This window comes from Tursiops truncatus, chromosome 9 (genome assembly GCF_011762595.2).
Source record: "Tursiops truncatus isolate mTurTru1 chromosome 9, mTurTru1.mat.Y, whole genome shotgun sequence".
NCBI lineage: Eukaryota > Metazoa > Chordata > Mammalia > Artiodactyla > Delphinidae > Tursiops > Tursiops truncatus.
This window is the reverse complement of record NC_047042.1, coordinates 99,528,504-99,541,140: the sequence shown is the minus strand read 5'-3', so window position 1 is coordinate 99,541,140 and position 12,637 is coordinate 99,528,504. Positions and strand designations below refer to the sequence as shown.

At 58.6% G+C, this 12,637-nt stretch overlaps 2 protein-coding genes across 9 annotated transcripts in view; one reads left to right on the top strand and one right to left on the bottom strand.

Moving 5' to 3' along the window:
* WDR86 (WD repeat domain 86) overlaps positions 1 to 12,637 on the top strand; it is a 36,802-nt gene that overhangs the window by 16,539 nt on the left and 7,626 nt on the right. For 4 of the 7 annotated variants that reach the window (XM_073810108.1, XM_073810106.1, XM_073810107.1 and 1 more), the window contains exons 5-7: positions 2,801 to 2,936; positions 5,980 to 6,083; positions 6,541 to 11,547. In XM_073810108.1, the coding sequence (XP_073666209.1) occupies positions 2,801 to 2,936; positions 5,980 to 6,083; positions 6,541 to 7,107 (807 nt within the window). In that variant the 3' untranslated portion in view covers positions 7,108 to 11,547. Of the gene's footprint in view, positions 1 to 2,800; positions 2,937 to 5,979; positions 11,548 to 12,637 lie in introns of those variants that run through there. The other 3 variants (XM_033863520.2, XM_073810110.1, XM_073810111.1) reach the window with 3 other exon arrangements.
* The window catches only part of NUB1 (negative regulator of ubiquitin like proteins 1), a 27,472-nt gene continuing 25,588 nt past the window's right edge, over positions 10,754 to 12,637 (bottom strand). For both annotated transcript variants that reach the window (XM_019930323.3, XM_019930322.3), the window contains exons 14-15: positions 11,927 to 12,104; positions 10,754 to 11,673 (exon numbers count right to left, since the gene is read on the bottom strand). In XM_019930323.3, coding sequence (XP_019785882.2) covers positions 11,495 to 11,673; positions 11,927 to 12,104 — 357 coding nt within the window. In that variant the 3' untranslated portion in view covers positions 10,754 to 11,494. The remainder of the gene's footprint in view (positions 11,674 to 11,926; positions 12,105 to 12,637) is intronic.

The window sequence follows — 12,637 nt, the reverse complement described above, 5'->3', positions numbered from 1 at the left end:
CAGAGGACCTGCCGACTCCCGGCCGTCCAGGCTTCCTTTGCTTTGATATGACGTCCCCTCAGACGTCCCCTGTAGCTTGGATGCTGTATCGTCGCGTCTCCCTGCTGTGTTTCCCCGGTACAAACTCAGATCTAGGGGGCCGCAGCAGCAGAGCCCCAGGCCTGCCCTCTGCTTGGGTGGGTCACACGCAGGGAGATGGCCCATAGGCCCCGTCCCGTCCTCTCGGAGCTGCCTTGGCTGCTGGGAGGGAGTCCCGCTGGACCGGCCTTTGTGACTCGCCCTGTCAGGATCTGTCCTGCTTTCCCCATCTGCCTTGAGCCTCTTTGGTCTCCGCGGGCTGCCCTGCTGCTCCCCGTGGGTGTCCTTTCAGGACACCAGCCAAAGCACGCAGTGAGGCGTCTGCCCGCTTATCAGCCTCAGGGCTCAGGATCTGTGCTTTGAAAGTGTGCTGCTTTTTAAGCGCGTGCGCCAGGCCCTGCGTCGTCGGGGCACCCGCTGTGCACAGGAGGCGTCTTCCCTTTGTCTCGCCGCTGTGGACCCTCAGTGCCTCCTTCACGGGGCGGGGCAGACAGAGCTGCAGAGGCCGAGTGGCCTAGATGTGCCACTGGGTCTCCATCTCACAGGCTGCCCGTACCCACTCCCCTTATTATAGGTCTGGGAGCCTCAGTGGGTCGTTTGGAGAGTGTGGTCCCTGGAGGTCTGGGGCTGCCTCTGGGAGTGACACTTGGTGGGGGGACAGTCGAAACACTGGGGGCCAGTGGCAGTCGGCCTCGGGGGCAGGATGCAGACAGTGCTGGGCAGCAGGAGGAGGGGTCCTGGAGGGTGGCTTTCCCCCAAAAGATGAGGGGGGATCAGCACAGAGAGGACTTTTAAAGGGGAGCACAGTACATGTGCAGGGATCTCAGGGCACAGCGAGGACACGTGTGCACCTGGGGAAGCCGGGCCACATTCAGGCTCCAGGCACAGGGCTGACGGGGGCGCCCCGAAGGCCGAGAGCAGGTGGGGATGCCAGGCAGGTCCCCCTGCCCTTCTCGACGGTGGTGCAGACGGAGGGCGGACTGGGCGATGTTCTGCAGGAGCCCTCGGGTGTGCGGACATCGCACGCGGCCCTATCCTCGGGGAGTGGACCGCCAGCGGGAGAGGCCAGAAGCCAGGCTCCGTTGGCTGGGCCAGTCGTAACCCCAGTAGGACCGGAGGGCGGGGCCTGAGAGACGCAGGCCAGGCCTGTTGCCCACTTGGTCTGCCCTCGGTCTCTGCCTCCAAGAGGTATACGTGTCCCTCGAGATTCCACCCCCTCTGCCGTAGCGATTGGCCCAAGGCCAAGTTTGACCTGTGCTGTGGCTGTGGGGTGGAAAGATGCACTGGGCCAGAGTCCTATTCTCCGGGATTTAAACTGGGAAGTAATGTGGGGAAACTGAGTCAGCTGTGGGAATTGGAGTGGAAAGTGGCCAAGATGGGTAGGTAGTGTGTGCTCGAGCTAGGAGGACTCGGGATGAGTTAAGGATGCCCATTCCAGGGGCTTCCCTGGCGGTCCAGGGGTTAGGACTCTGCACTTCCACTGCAGGGGGCACAGGTTCGATCCCTGGTCGGGGAACTAAGATCCCGCAAAACAAACTAGGCCCGCCACCTGCTGCCCCTGGGAGAAGGACCTCATCTTTCCTAAGCCTCCAGCGGCCCCTGGGCCCCAGTGGCGTCCTGGATGGCTGTCTCGGGGGCTTGTAGCCTGCCCTCCTCTTCCTGGGCCCTGCAAAGTGGGAGGAGCCCTGGTGCCGTCAGCCAGCTAACGGCAGCTGAGTACCCCACTCCGTCAGCCTTCGGTTCTCGTCCGTGTCTCCAATAACCAGAGGTGCTGTGCTGGTCGGGAGCTCTCTGGGCTGCGTGCTGTTTGCTGTAGGGAAATTTGCAGAATTATTTCGATTGTCTTTGGGCCTCCCTCACGCTAGTACCCCGTCCCTCTTGGCAGGGGTGCTCCTGGGAGGGGGACTTCCTCATGCCCTTCCTTTGTCTCCCAGCCCCTTTCCTAACCTCCTGCAACGCCAAGAAGGGGTGTGAATGCCACTCCAGCTGGCAGCGGCGAGCGGGAAGTGGGGGAACCTGTGTCCAGGGGCAGGGGGGAGGACCCCATGATGGCCCCTGGGTGTCCAGCTCCGGTCCCAGCAGAGGGCCACCCTACACACACCACGGTCAGTCAGGTTACGTCTAGAGCTTTCTCCTATCTCCCTTCCCCAAGCAGAAGTCCAGTGTGAAAGCCCCGCCCTGGGTGCCCTTTTCTCAGCTGGAACAGTACCAGGGAACCGAAGTAGCTACAGGTGGAGTCACATTGACCTTCCCGGGGCCAAGCTGTAGGAAACTGCTGAAGAGAGACCCCTGGCAGGAGCAGCAGCAGTGCTGGCCGACACTTTCTGCCTTGCTCTTAGGGTGCTGAGTGCTGACGGTCGTGTCTGAGCAGCACGGAAGGGTCTGGCGTGATCCTTGTCTGCGGGTGAAGCCGCTGAGAGCAGAGTCACTGACTTGGCCAAGGGCCAGTCAGGATCCGAAGCCGGGTCTGCCTGAGCTACACGGCCCTGAGGGGAAGAGAGGAGCATCGTGACCTTGGGTGCTGGAGTGGGTAGTGGTGGGGGGCGACCCAGGGGCAGGGGCATTTCTGGCTTGTCCACAGTGTCTCCACTGAGACCTGCACGTGCCCCTCTCCACGTTCCAGAGAGAGAGGTTTGGAGGGGCTTCCGGGGTGCCCCCTACGGTCAGCGGCACCCGTGTCCGGTGCCGACCCTCCCTTCCGCCCCCCCCCCCCCCCCCCCAGCTGGTGAACCGGCACGTGTACTCGGGCAGCGCCGACAGGACGGTCAAGTGCTGGCTGGCAGACACGGGCGAGCGTGTGCGCACGTTCGCGGCCCACAGACACAGCGTGAGCGCCCTCAAGTACCACGCGGGCACCTGTAAGTGACCCCGCCCTCCCCGTAGCCCCAGCCTGCCTGTCCCCTTCACGCCCCGCCCCGCAGCACATCCGCTCTCGCCCAGACCTCTCTGCACTCTTCCCTCTTTGAGCCTCGGCTGCCGCTCAGTTTGGTCAGCGGCCAAGGGCGGCGGCTGTGGCCCCTCAGTGCACGTGTTTGTTCCTCCAGCAAAAGAAGTTCCAAATAAGGGTGTAGGGGCTCCTTCCCACCTTCACCCTGCTAGGACGTGCAGCGACCTGCTTGTTCAGAGGACCTCAGGTCAAGAGCAGGTCTCAAGGACACATTCTAATTCTCGAGACAGTGACACCACTTAACTCCAGTCAGACTTGAGGGCCGCATGGGTTTGGCTTCACTCGGCATTAGGTTTGACTACAGATAAGAGAAAGTCCAGATGACGGATTTATATGAGATAGTGGTTTATTTTTCTCTGAGGTAGAAGAATTTCAGAGGCTGGCGGTCTAGGCTGGAACGGATGGCTCCACAAAGTTGTTAGACACCCAGCTTCCTTTTTTCACTTCACTTCATCATCCTTAGCATGTATCGGCCATCTTTAAGGGGGGGCCTCATGGTTCAAGATAGCTGCTGGAGCTCCAGCCATCATACGTTTTAGGCAGGCAGGAAGAAGAGGAGGGAAGGGCAAAAGGTTGTGTCTCCTAGATGAGTAGGCCCCTTTAAAGATCCTTCCTGGAGACTCCACCCAAAGACTTCTGCATACATCTCTCTGACCACTGCCTGCAAAAGAGACAGAATAATAAAAACCCTTATCTGGGGATACTGCCACCAGGATTAATCAGGGTTATTTTGGAAAGAAAGAAGGGCAGTGTGGCTTACTGGGTAGTCAGCAAGCTCTCTGCCCCACAGGTCTCAAACTGTCACACATCTGGGCTTTCCTGGCTCTGTCCAACTAGCCAGTTGTTTACACCCCAGACACATGCAGAAGACAGGCACTGTTCAGGGGAAGCAAAACCCACAACCTCACCACACCTACATGGGAGTGGGGCTCCCAGGTCCCTGGACATCTCCTTCCTAAAACGATCCCCAATGTTATATTTTGCCATCAGTGTCCTCTCTCTCTCTCTCTCTCTCTCTCTCTCTCTCTCTCTCTCTCTCTCTCTCTCTCTCTCTCTCTCACACACACACACACACACACACACACACACCTGCAGCAGGAAGCCAGCCCCCCTAGGCGAAGCTGAGCCTGAGAACCATCTTCCTAGCACAGCAGTGAGGGAGCAGACTGGGGTGGGGGAGGAGCCACAGTGGAAAATTCAAGTTGACTTCACAGCACAGGTGTTAGATGAAGATAGAATGGATTTCCGAAAATAGAGCATGAGATGCCCTCAGGATTTAGGTGTCTGACGCAGAAAAATGATTTTTTTCCTGTTCCTGTGTCCAAGCCTATAAGTGTGATTATGGCTCTGCTCCTGTCGGGGACCTCTAATTTAAAGAGAAGAACGTTGCCCAGAGCGCCTCCCCGTGGCAGAGGCTGGGATGAAACCTGCCGCTGCGGCAAATCCCACAGACCCTACCTGCTGCCCGCTGTTAAGGAACTTGGTCTTTGGTCTTTGTCAACAGGCTACAGGATGATCAGACCTAATTCTGAGCCCTCTTCCCACCCTCAGGATGCCCAGTAACCACAGTGCATTGGTGGAGGGGAAGGCAGGAAAGGAGCTGAAGAGAACGAGAAGTGAAACTTGTCCTCCAAGTCCACATTCACTAGTAGCTTTAGCAGCAAACCTGGGACTAGGCAGGTGACACAGGAAACGGGATTAGGAATAGACACCCCAAGGACAGGGGGCCCCCAGGGGGTGCTTACTGTGGCTCACTCAGGCTGCTGGGTGGCTGTAGCAGATGCTATGGGTACCACGCTCAGGGGCACTTCCTGCTGCAGCACCTGAGGTCCTCTGCCCGAGGGTGTTTTCCTGTGAGGCAGGTCATGGGAGGGCTGGGAGTTGACGGATAAGTAGCCCAGTGTCCTTGTCCCTGTGTGGAACAACTCTGAGACCCGATCCGCCCCTTCTCCCAAGGGCCCCCAGCGGTCACCTGCTCCCTTAAACACCTGCATGGGAGTCCTTCCTTCCTGTTTCTCTCCCCACTTCCTGCAATGCCCTGCCAGATGAACTTTGCACTCGAAACCTAGTGTCAGGGTCAGCTTCTGGGAGAACCCGGGCTAAGATGATAAGTGGACCAGGGAGTTTCTCTGGCCAGTGCCGTCAGTGTGGTCCCTGACCAGCAGTATCAGCATTACTTGGAATTGGCTAGACATGCAGGTTCTCAGGCCCCACCCCAGACCTCCTTAAATCAGAAACTCAGGTGGGCCCAGCCTGCGCTCGGGAGTTTGAGAACTCTTGGACTAAGTTATAATGTAGGAAAAAGCCCAAGGGAGGCAGAATCGGGAGGTTCCCCCTGGGAGAGGTTAGGCAGGGGCCCTGTAGTGAACCCCGGAGGCGCTGGGTTGTGTTTGGAGGGCCAAGTTCATTACCGAGGAGGGGGTGAAATGAGTTTCTGGTTGGTCCTTGCCCCAAGAGGCTGCTCAGACGGTGGGGGGGGGAGGGATGACCCCCCGAGGCAGGGGCTTAAGAGCTGCTAGAAACGCCCGGCAGGGAAGCTAAGCTTCACCAAAGGTTTCCACCAAATGGCCTGAGTAGGAAGCTGGGCCCAGGTGGTACTCGGGAGGGGTGGAAGCACCTGGAAGGACTTGGGAGGCTGACTTGACCCAAGGGCGGTGGGGCAGCCGAAGTCCTGCAGAGCCGGCTGCAGCCCACAGAGGGCGCCTCCGGGACCCTGGGCGTCACCCTGAACTCACAGGAAAGTACTGAGATAGGGAAGGTGCCGCCTCCTTCCTTTAAAGGGGCTTCTGCTGTTTCCCATTTGCAATTATGACATCCCTGGGAGGCGAGCGGATGGGTCCCGGAGAGGGTTCCCGGCACTCTCCGCGCCCTGTCCATCCACGCCCCCCGCCCTGCGGAGACCCGAGGGGACGAGGGCTCTCGGGCGGGAGGCGAGTGCAGCCGTGTGTTCACAGTGTTCACGGGGAGCGGGGACGCCCGGGCGCGCGCCTTCGACGCCCAGTCTGGAGCGCTGCGGAGGGTGTTCCGCGGCCACGCCTTCATCATCAACTGCATCCAGGTAGGCGCTCCAGCTCTCTCCGGGGGCCCGTGGCTGGTTGAGCGAGGGCGAGCCCGCCTGCGCCTCTGCCTCGGCGGGGAAGTGGGGAGCGGGAGGGCCAGGCAGCAGCGCTACCCCGCGGGCAGCGCCTCCCCGGGGCCGAGGCCCGCTGGGCTGAGCCTTTCCCATCAGGCGGCCTGGGCGTTCACGGCTCACGCCGAGGCCCGGGCCGCCGCTGGCCCGAGGCAGGGCGGGGCCTGCACCTACGTGACCCCGTAGCTGCGGGGAGGCGCGGGGTTGGGGGCCGGTGGCGCACCCCCTCCAGCGCCGCCCACGCCCCGCGCCCGCAGGTGCACGGCCAGGTGCTCTACACGGCCTCGCACGACGGCGCGCTGCGCCTCTGGGACGTGCGCGGCCTCCCGCGCGCCCCGCCGCCGCGTCCCGCCGCTCCCAAGCGCAGCCTCTCGCGTCTCTTCAGCAACAAAGTGGGCTGCGCCGCCGCCGCTCCCCTGCAGCCGGCCTGAGACACCCCGACCGGCCGCCCACGGACCCGCGGAGGGAACGCGGCTGTCGGCCTCGGGGGCTCCGAGGGCAAGGACCGGGGCGGCGGTGGTGCCTGTCCTCCGCGTCCGCTGACTTCCAAAGCCCTCGCCAGGCCGCCCGTGGGAAGGCCATGCCTGCCCGCCACCGCGTCCCCAGCCCGCCTCTCGGTCCCACTCCCTTCGGCCAGAGCCCCTGCGGAGCCCAGCCCTCAGCCTGCTCTCTGGCCCTCCCGGGACCCTCCCGACTCTCAGGGTGTCCAGCCCCACGGTCCCGGCGCCCGAGGTCCTCCGAGGCCAAGCCTTTCCTGCGGAGCGAAGCGGACGCTTCAGAAAGCCACAGACCGGGCCTTCCTGGCGGTCCAGTGGTTAGGGCTTCGCGCTGTCACTGTCGAGGGCCCAGGGTTCGATCCCTGGTCGGGGAACTAAGATCCCACAAGCCGCGCGGCGCGGCCAAAGAAAAAAGCCGCAGACTGTCGTTATTTTGGCAAATTGTCCATTTGTGAAGAACCAAAATACAGGTCCTTAACAGTGCTCTGAAACACGTCGTCTTTTGTTCTGCCCACGGTGTCCCAGCCCCATCTCAGAGGGAGAAGGGGTGCCGGGAAGCAGGGGCCTCACACTCGCCTGGGCCTGGGCCCCTGGGGTGAAATGAGGGGCTGTGGCCTCACAGCCCCTCCAGTGTCACAGCAGCGCCACTCGAGTGGGGAGTGGCATGGGAGAGGCCAGGAAGCAAGGAACCGGCTCCTCAGCTGCCTGGGTGACAGCGGGGACCCAGTGCTGCTCCCGCCGGAATCGAGGCGGCTCTTTCTCTCAGGTGTGGAGCGGAAGGGCACCCGCACAGGGGCCAGCTTCGCGCCCCGCGTGGTGAAGGCCCTGGAGGTGTACACAGGAGGCAGCTGGAGTACCTGCCCAGAGGGGATGAAAGGGGAAGTGGGGCTCAGACCCTAAGAGGCCCTGAGGGGAGCCGCCCCCAGCAGCCCCTCTTACACCGGGAGGGGCCCATGTTCCGCAACCACAGAGCCCTCCATGCCAGGCCCTGGCTGGCTCCCCGCCCCGTGCAGGAAGAGGAAACGCTGCAGAGGACAGTGTCTGCCCTTGAGAGCTCAGCGTCTAGCCAAGGACAAGCCTCCCCGGGCAGAGGCAGCCCTTGATGCAGAGGTGGGTGCGCCAGTGTCTTCATGCAAGATGCGCGGCAGGACGGGCTTCACCTGCTCGCTGGGGTGCCCAGGTCCATGCCTGATGGGTGGATCTCACCCCCTTGGGAACAGGTACAGGGTATTGCCACCAGGGGCGGTAGAAAGGGTCGCATACCTCTGTGATGGGCTGTAGGCCCGACCCCCAAACCCTGGGAACCCAGGGGCCTCGCCAGGAAAACAGGCTGGCTTGTGAGAAGAACCTGCAGAAGCGGCATCACCCAGCCTTCTTTGGGTGGGGCTCAGCACAGAGTACAGGTGAGGGGTTCCACGTGCGCGGCCTGTGTCTGGGAGCGCTCACTTCCTAGCGGTTCTTCTTCTCCAGGGCCCGAGGCTGCGGATACAACGGCAGGCCCACCCCGAGGGGCTTTCGGGGGAGCTGAAGCGCACTTCAGGGAGGGCAGGCAGAGAGAACCACCTTGAGTACCTGCGCCGATTTCGTCACCTTCTCAGTCGGCTGTGCTGACAGAGGCAGTCCGAGTAACCAGACTCTCTCGCTCTTTGGGGCCACAGCTCGCGCTAGCAGGGCAGGCAGCTTATCCAGCCACTGGGGGCAGATCCTAAAACGGCTGCTGCATTCGTTTTCTCCAGCCTGCCTCTCCCAGAGAAAGACTAAGAAGTGAAAAACCGCTAATTTGCATTTATACAGCATGACATATTTGGGTAAATTTTATTTCAGTAATTTTCTTGTGTGCTATCTTTGGTTTTGGCATCAGGGTGATGGTGGCCTCATAGGATGAGTTTGGAAGTGTTCGTTTCTCTGCAATGTTTTGGAAGGGTTCCAGAAGGCTAGGTGTTAGCTCTGCTCTAAATGTTTGGTAGAATTCGCCTGTGAAGCCGTCTGGTCCTGGGCTTTGGTTTGTTGGAAGATTTTAAAATCACAGATTCAATTTCAGTGCTCGTAATTGCTCTGTTCGTATTTTCCATTTCTTCCTGTTCAGTCTTGGGAGATTGCGCCTTTCTGAGAATTTGTCCGTTTCTTCCAGGTTGTCCGTTTCATGGCTGTGTGTTGCTGTGGCATCTCTTATGGTTCTTTGTATTTCTGCAGCTTTTCCTTTTTCATTTCTAATTTTACTGATTTGGGCCCTCTCCCTTTTTTTCTTGATGAATCTGGCTAAAGTTGTATCAATTTTGTTGGGTAATTTTTATTCCAGTAACAGAGGGCTTTGCTAGATGTTGAGGATATAAAGACCAGATAACCACAAGATGCTTCTTTGCCTTTGATGATACAGTCTTGCCTCTGATAAATACCTTCAGTTGGGTAGGGGAAGGACAGGAAGTACTTATAGGACATATGGGCAGGAAGACAAGGACAGGACATGGCAGTGCCACCAGAGTCAAGAGCAGACAGAAATTCATAAAAGTGATGGGCATCAGATCTGACCGAGTGCAGCACGTTCTCGCCGCAGCCTCCCGTCGTTGACCCCCTCGGCCTCACAGGCCTGTGCGTGCCATCCTGCTCGGAGCCCTCTCACGGCCCTGGTATTCACCACTCAAGTCTAGACCCCCGCCTGCCTTTCAGGGCGCTTTGTAGTTGGACTCGGCAATCCTTCCAGCCTCAATCTCTTCCCCCAGCACACCCTCTCTGGGTCTAGAACAGCCCCTGCGACCCCATGAATGTGGCACACTCAGCTCCTATCTCATTTGTCCCAGGTCTGGAATGTCCTTTCCCTCTGACTCTCCAAGGAGAACCCCCCCAAACCCATCTCCCCTGTGACTTCAGGCTGAGCACACTCCCTCCTGTGTAACAGCATTTTCATCACAAATGTCCTTTGCTCCTTCTCTTGCATTCCAGAGCAGGGAGTGATTCCGGAGCAGGGAGTGACACTCAGTCGCCACCTGTCAAGTTTCATACGACCAGCTAGAGGCAGAGCCAGGACGGAAGCCCGTCTCCCAGTGCATGGGGAGGGTATAGTCTGCACTGTCCCAAGCTCAAGAACTGGCTTCTCTGTGTCTCTTCATAGGAAAATGGAGCACTAGACCTGCTAGTGTGGCTTGAATTCCCTAGCCTTTTCCAAGATCATTAGGAAGCACTTTGGGAAGCTAGAAGCCACACCTGGCCCAAGCCCAGGGCAGTAACTTGTTAGCCAGAAGCTGCAACCTAGGCCCCCAATCCAAGTCTGACATGGTCTCAAATGAGGCTAGAAACCCCTCATCGCCTCGGCCGGGCCGCTTCCAACGCTGAGGAAGCAAACCCCGTCTCCCCGACTCAGTCTCCCCTCCCCCACATACACTTCATCTTTTAACAACAGACATCGATGGTGCTTTTGAGGGCATACATTTGACTTCCTCACAGAAGTCAACGGAAGCAAACGTCTCGAACTAAATGAAGCTCTAGACCACCCAGACACTTTCAACACTCACAACAGTTTAGGAGTTTGAGTAACTTATTGCAAAGTTAGGCTGACAATTTTTGAATATATTTTCCACCTTTTATTTCCATCTGTATCATCCATTTTAAAAGAATGACAAGAAAAGATTTCCACCCATTCAAACTGGACTGCTCTCCAAGCTTTGTTGAAAATGATTCCTGAAAAAGCTGGAGCATTTCGGCCAGCCCCCTGACGGCAACCACGTGGCCCACCTGCCCTGTCACAGGGGCTTCCGGTGACTCCCGGAGGCAGGGAGAGCCTTGGGAACACACCTGACACTTGATTCATCCAGCAACCGGCTGCTGCTGGCTGCGTCCTGGTGCTGGACAGGCTTTTCATGTAATACACGTTTACGGAGGGATGCAGGGTGCAATGAGAACGGTTATTTGAGCTGTTAAGAGGCTAACAACATACCTTTACAAACAGTCTTCCGTAATATACCCAAGAAACCCTACAAAGACTTGGAGAAAATATACCTTAATTTCTGACAGGTATCTTACCTTAGCCAGCAGTGAATTTAATAGGACAGAAATGCATCTAAAAATGCTAATTAAAAATAAGTTGCTTTGGTTAGCATTTAAGACTTTACCATTTAATAAAAGATTTTATTTTTGTAAAGAAGAACTTTGAATACATATATATTCTGAATTTCAGCCTGGAATTTCAAGTGCCTACTTTACTAAGCTAAGCACAAAACACAGACGTTTCAGGCTGAGGGCGTCTGCCACCGTTTGGTGTGGCTGTGGGAGCCGATGCCTCATCATCAGGCCCCCCAGAGCACCTGCAGTGGTTGAGGATCTAAAGGACGTTTTCGGGACGGGGCAGAGAGGCTGAAGCAGAAAGGCAGAGCTGCATCACGGGAAGGAGGAGACGATCGAGCAGTGGGCTCAGGAGGGCAGGAGAGCAGGGCAGGATGAAGAGGAGGAGACAGGGCCCGCTTTCGCTCCCATGAGCTCCTCCTGGATCCCTTCCCTAGCAGCCACCCTATCCCAGTCCTTCCCATTTCTGGGTGGGTAAAAAACAGAGCAGGGAGGCTGGCATTAGGGTTGCAGAACCTGAAGGCAGCTGGGAACTGCAAGATCTGGCCAGAGGCAGCTCAGTTCCCAAGACGGGCCCTGGGGACCGGCACCTGCCCCCCGCCGCCGGACCCCACCAAGTCTCTTACTCTTTACATCCCTGTTCCCCGCCTACCCCTCCCGCCCCCAGGTAGGAAGCACTCTGGAGCAAAATCAGATAAAGCGTAAGAAAAAAAAAAGACCTGCATTACACTCTTCATAATGATAGAATTTATGAGCAGAAACTTAGTGCTCACTTCTGTTCATCACTTAGTTTCTCTTTGTTGCTGTCTTTATACTTTCTACATAGGATAAGTACTCTGCAATAATAATTTCTTCGTCTTCCAGAGTTGAATCAAGGTAATCTTCTTCATGTTCTGGAATATCTTCCAGGATTTCATTCACAGCCTCTGTCTCCATATCTTCATCTGTTGAGGCGCTAGAGGTCCCTGCAGTAAAGAAGTGCAGCAACAGGGGAGCTGAGGGAGGAGGACAGAAAGAGAAACCTCCACGGGGACCAAAGGGACCCACGTCAGCTCCAGCTCGGCCCTCCCGCGCCACAGCGCCCGAGCAGCCCGAAGTGTGCACGTCTGCGAACGCCCCTCGCCGCCCCCGCGAGCCTTCGCCGCCCCCAGCCCCGCCTGCCGGCTTCCGCTCGAGCAGACAGTCCCTCCCGTAGGTCTTCAGAGATCGCAGACCCACCTGCAGAATCAGACGGGGATGTGGGTGGCGTTGCTGAAGAATCTTCCGCCGAGAGCCGCAGGCCAGAAGGAAGACTTCCACCGTTGTGAGCGAGGGTCTGAGCCGCCAGCTGGACGTTTCCCCGGAACACCCTCAGGGCAGCCTCAGCCGCTGCCGCGTCGAAGCCCATGTACACCAGCTGGGAGAAGGCAGGACGGCACTGGCTAGGGCCCAGGCCACACGGCACAGCGCGCACCCGGCACTCCCGCCCCCACGCAGAGCCGGGAGAGCCAGGTCTTGGGGGGTACACGTTCCCAAAACCCACCGCACGCGTGTACCACCGGCCTTCCCGCGCTAACGTGCGCGTGAGGCAGCTTGGAAAGGAAGGAGGAAGACCTGAGGCGGCCACGTTGGTGCCCAGTCGCCTCAGAAAGGCAGCCGGCTCGCAAGCCAGAGGCAGCGCTGCGTGCACAGAGCTCGTTGTCGCCGGGACCCTTAGCTAGGTCTCTGCAGCACACTAGGCAGGCTAACGTGACGGGGGCACACGTGGACATCCCTGCAGGTCACAGGCAGGGGAACGGGAGGCGACGCACCAAGAGGCGTGTGTAGGAAAGAGGAGAAAAGCCCGAAGAAAACCTTCCCACGGCTTCCCTGTTTCCTACTCTGAAGGAAATGCCTGTGCCCCGCGTCCACCCGCTGCAACTGCTGCACGGAGGCTGCGCCCTCGGGCGG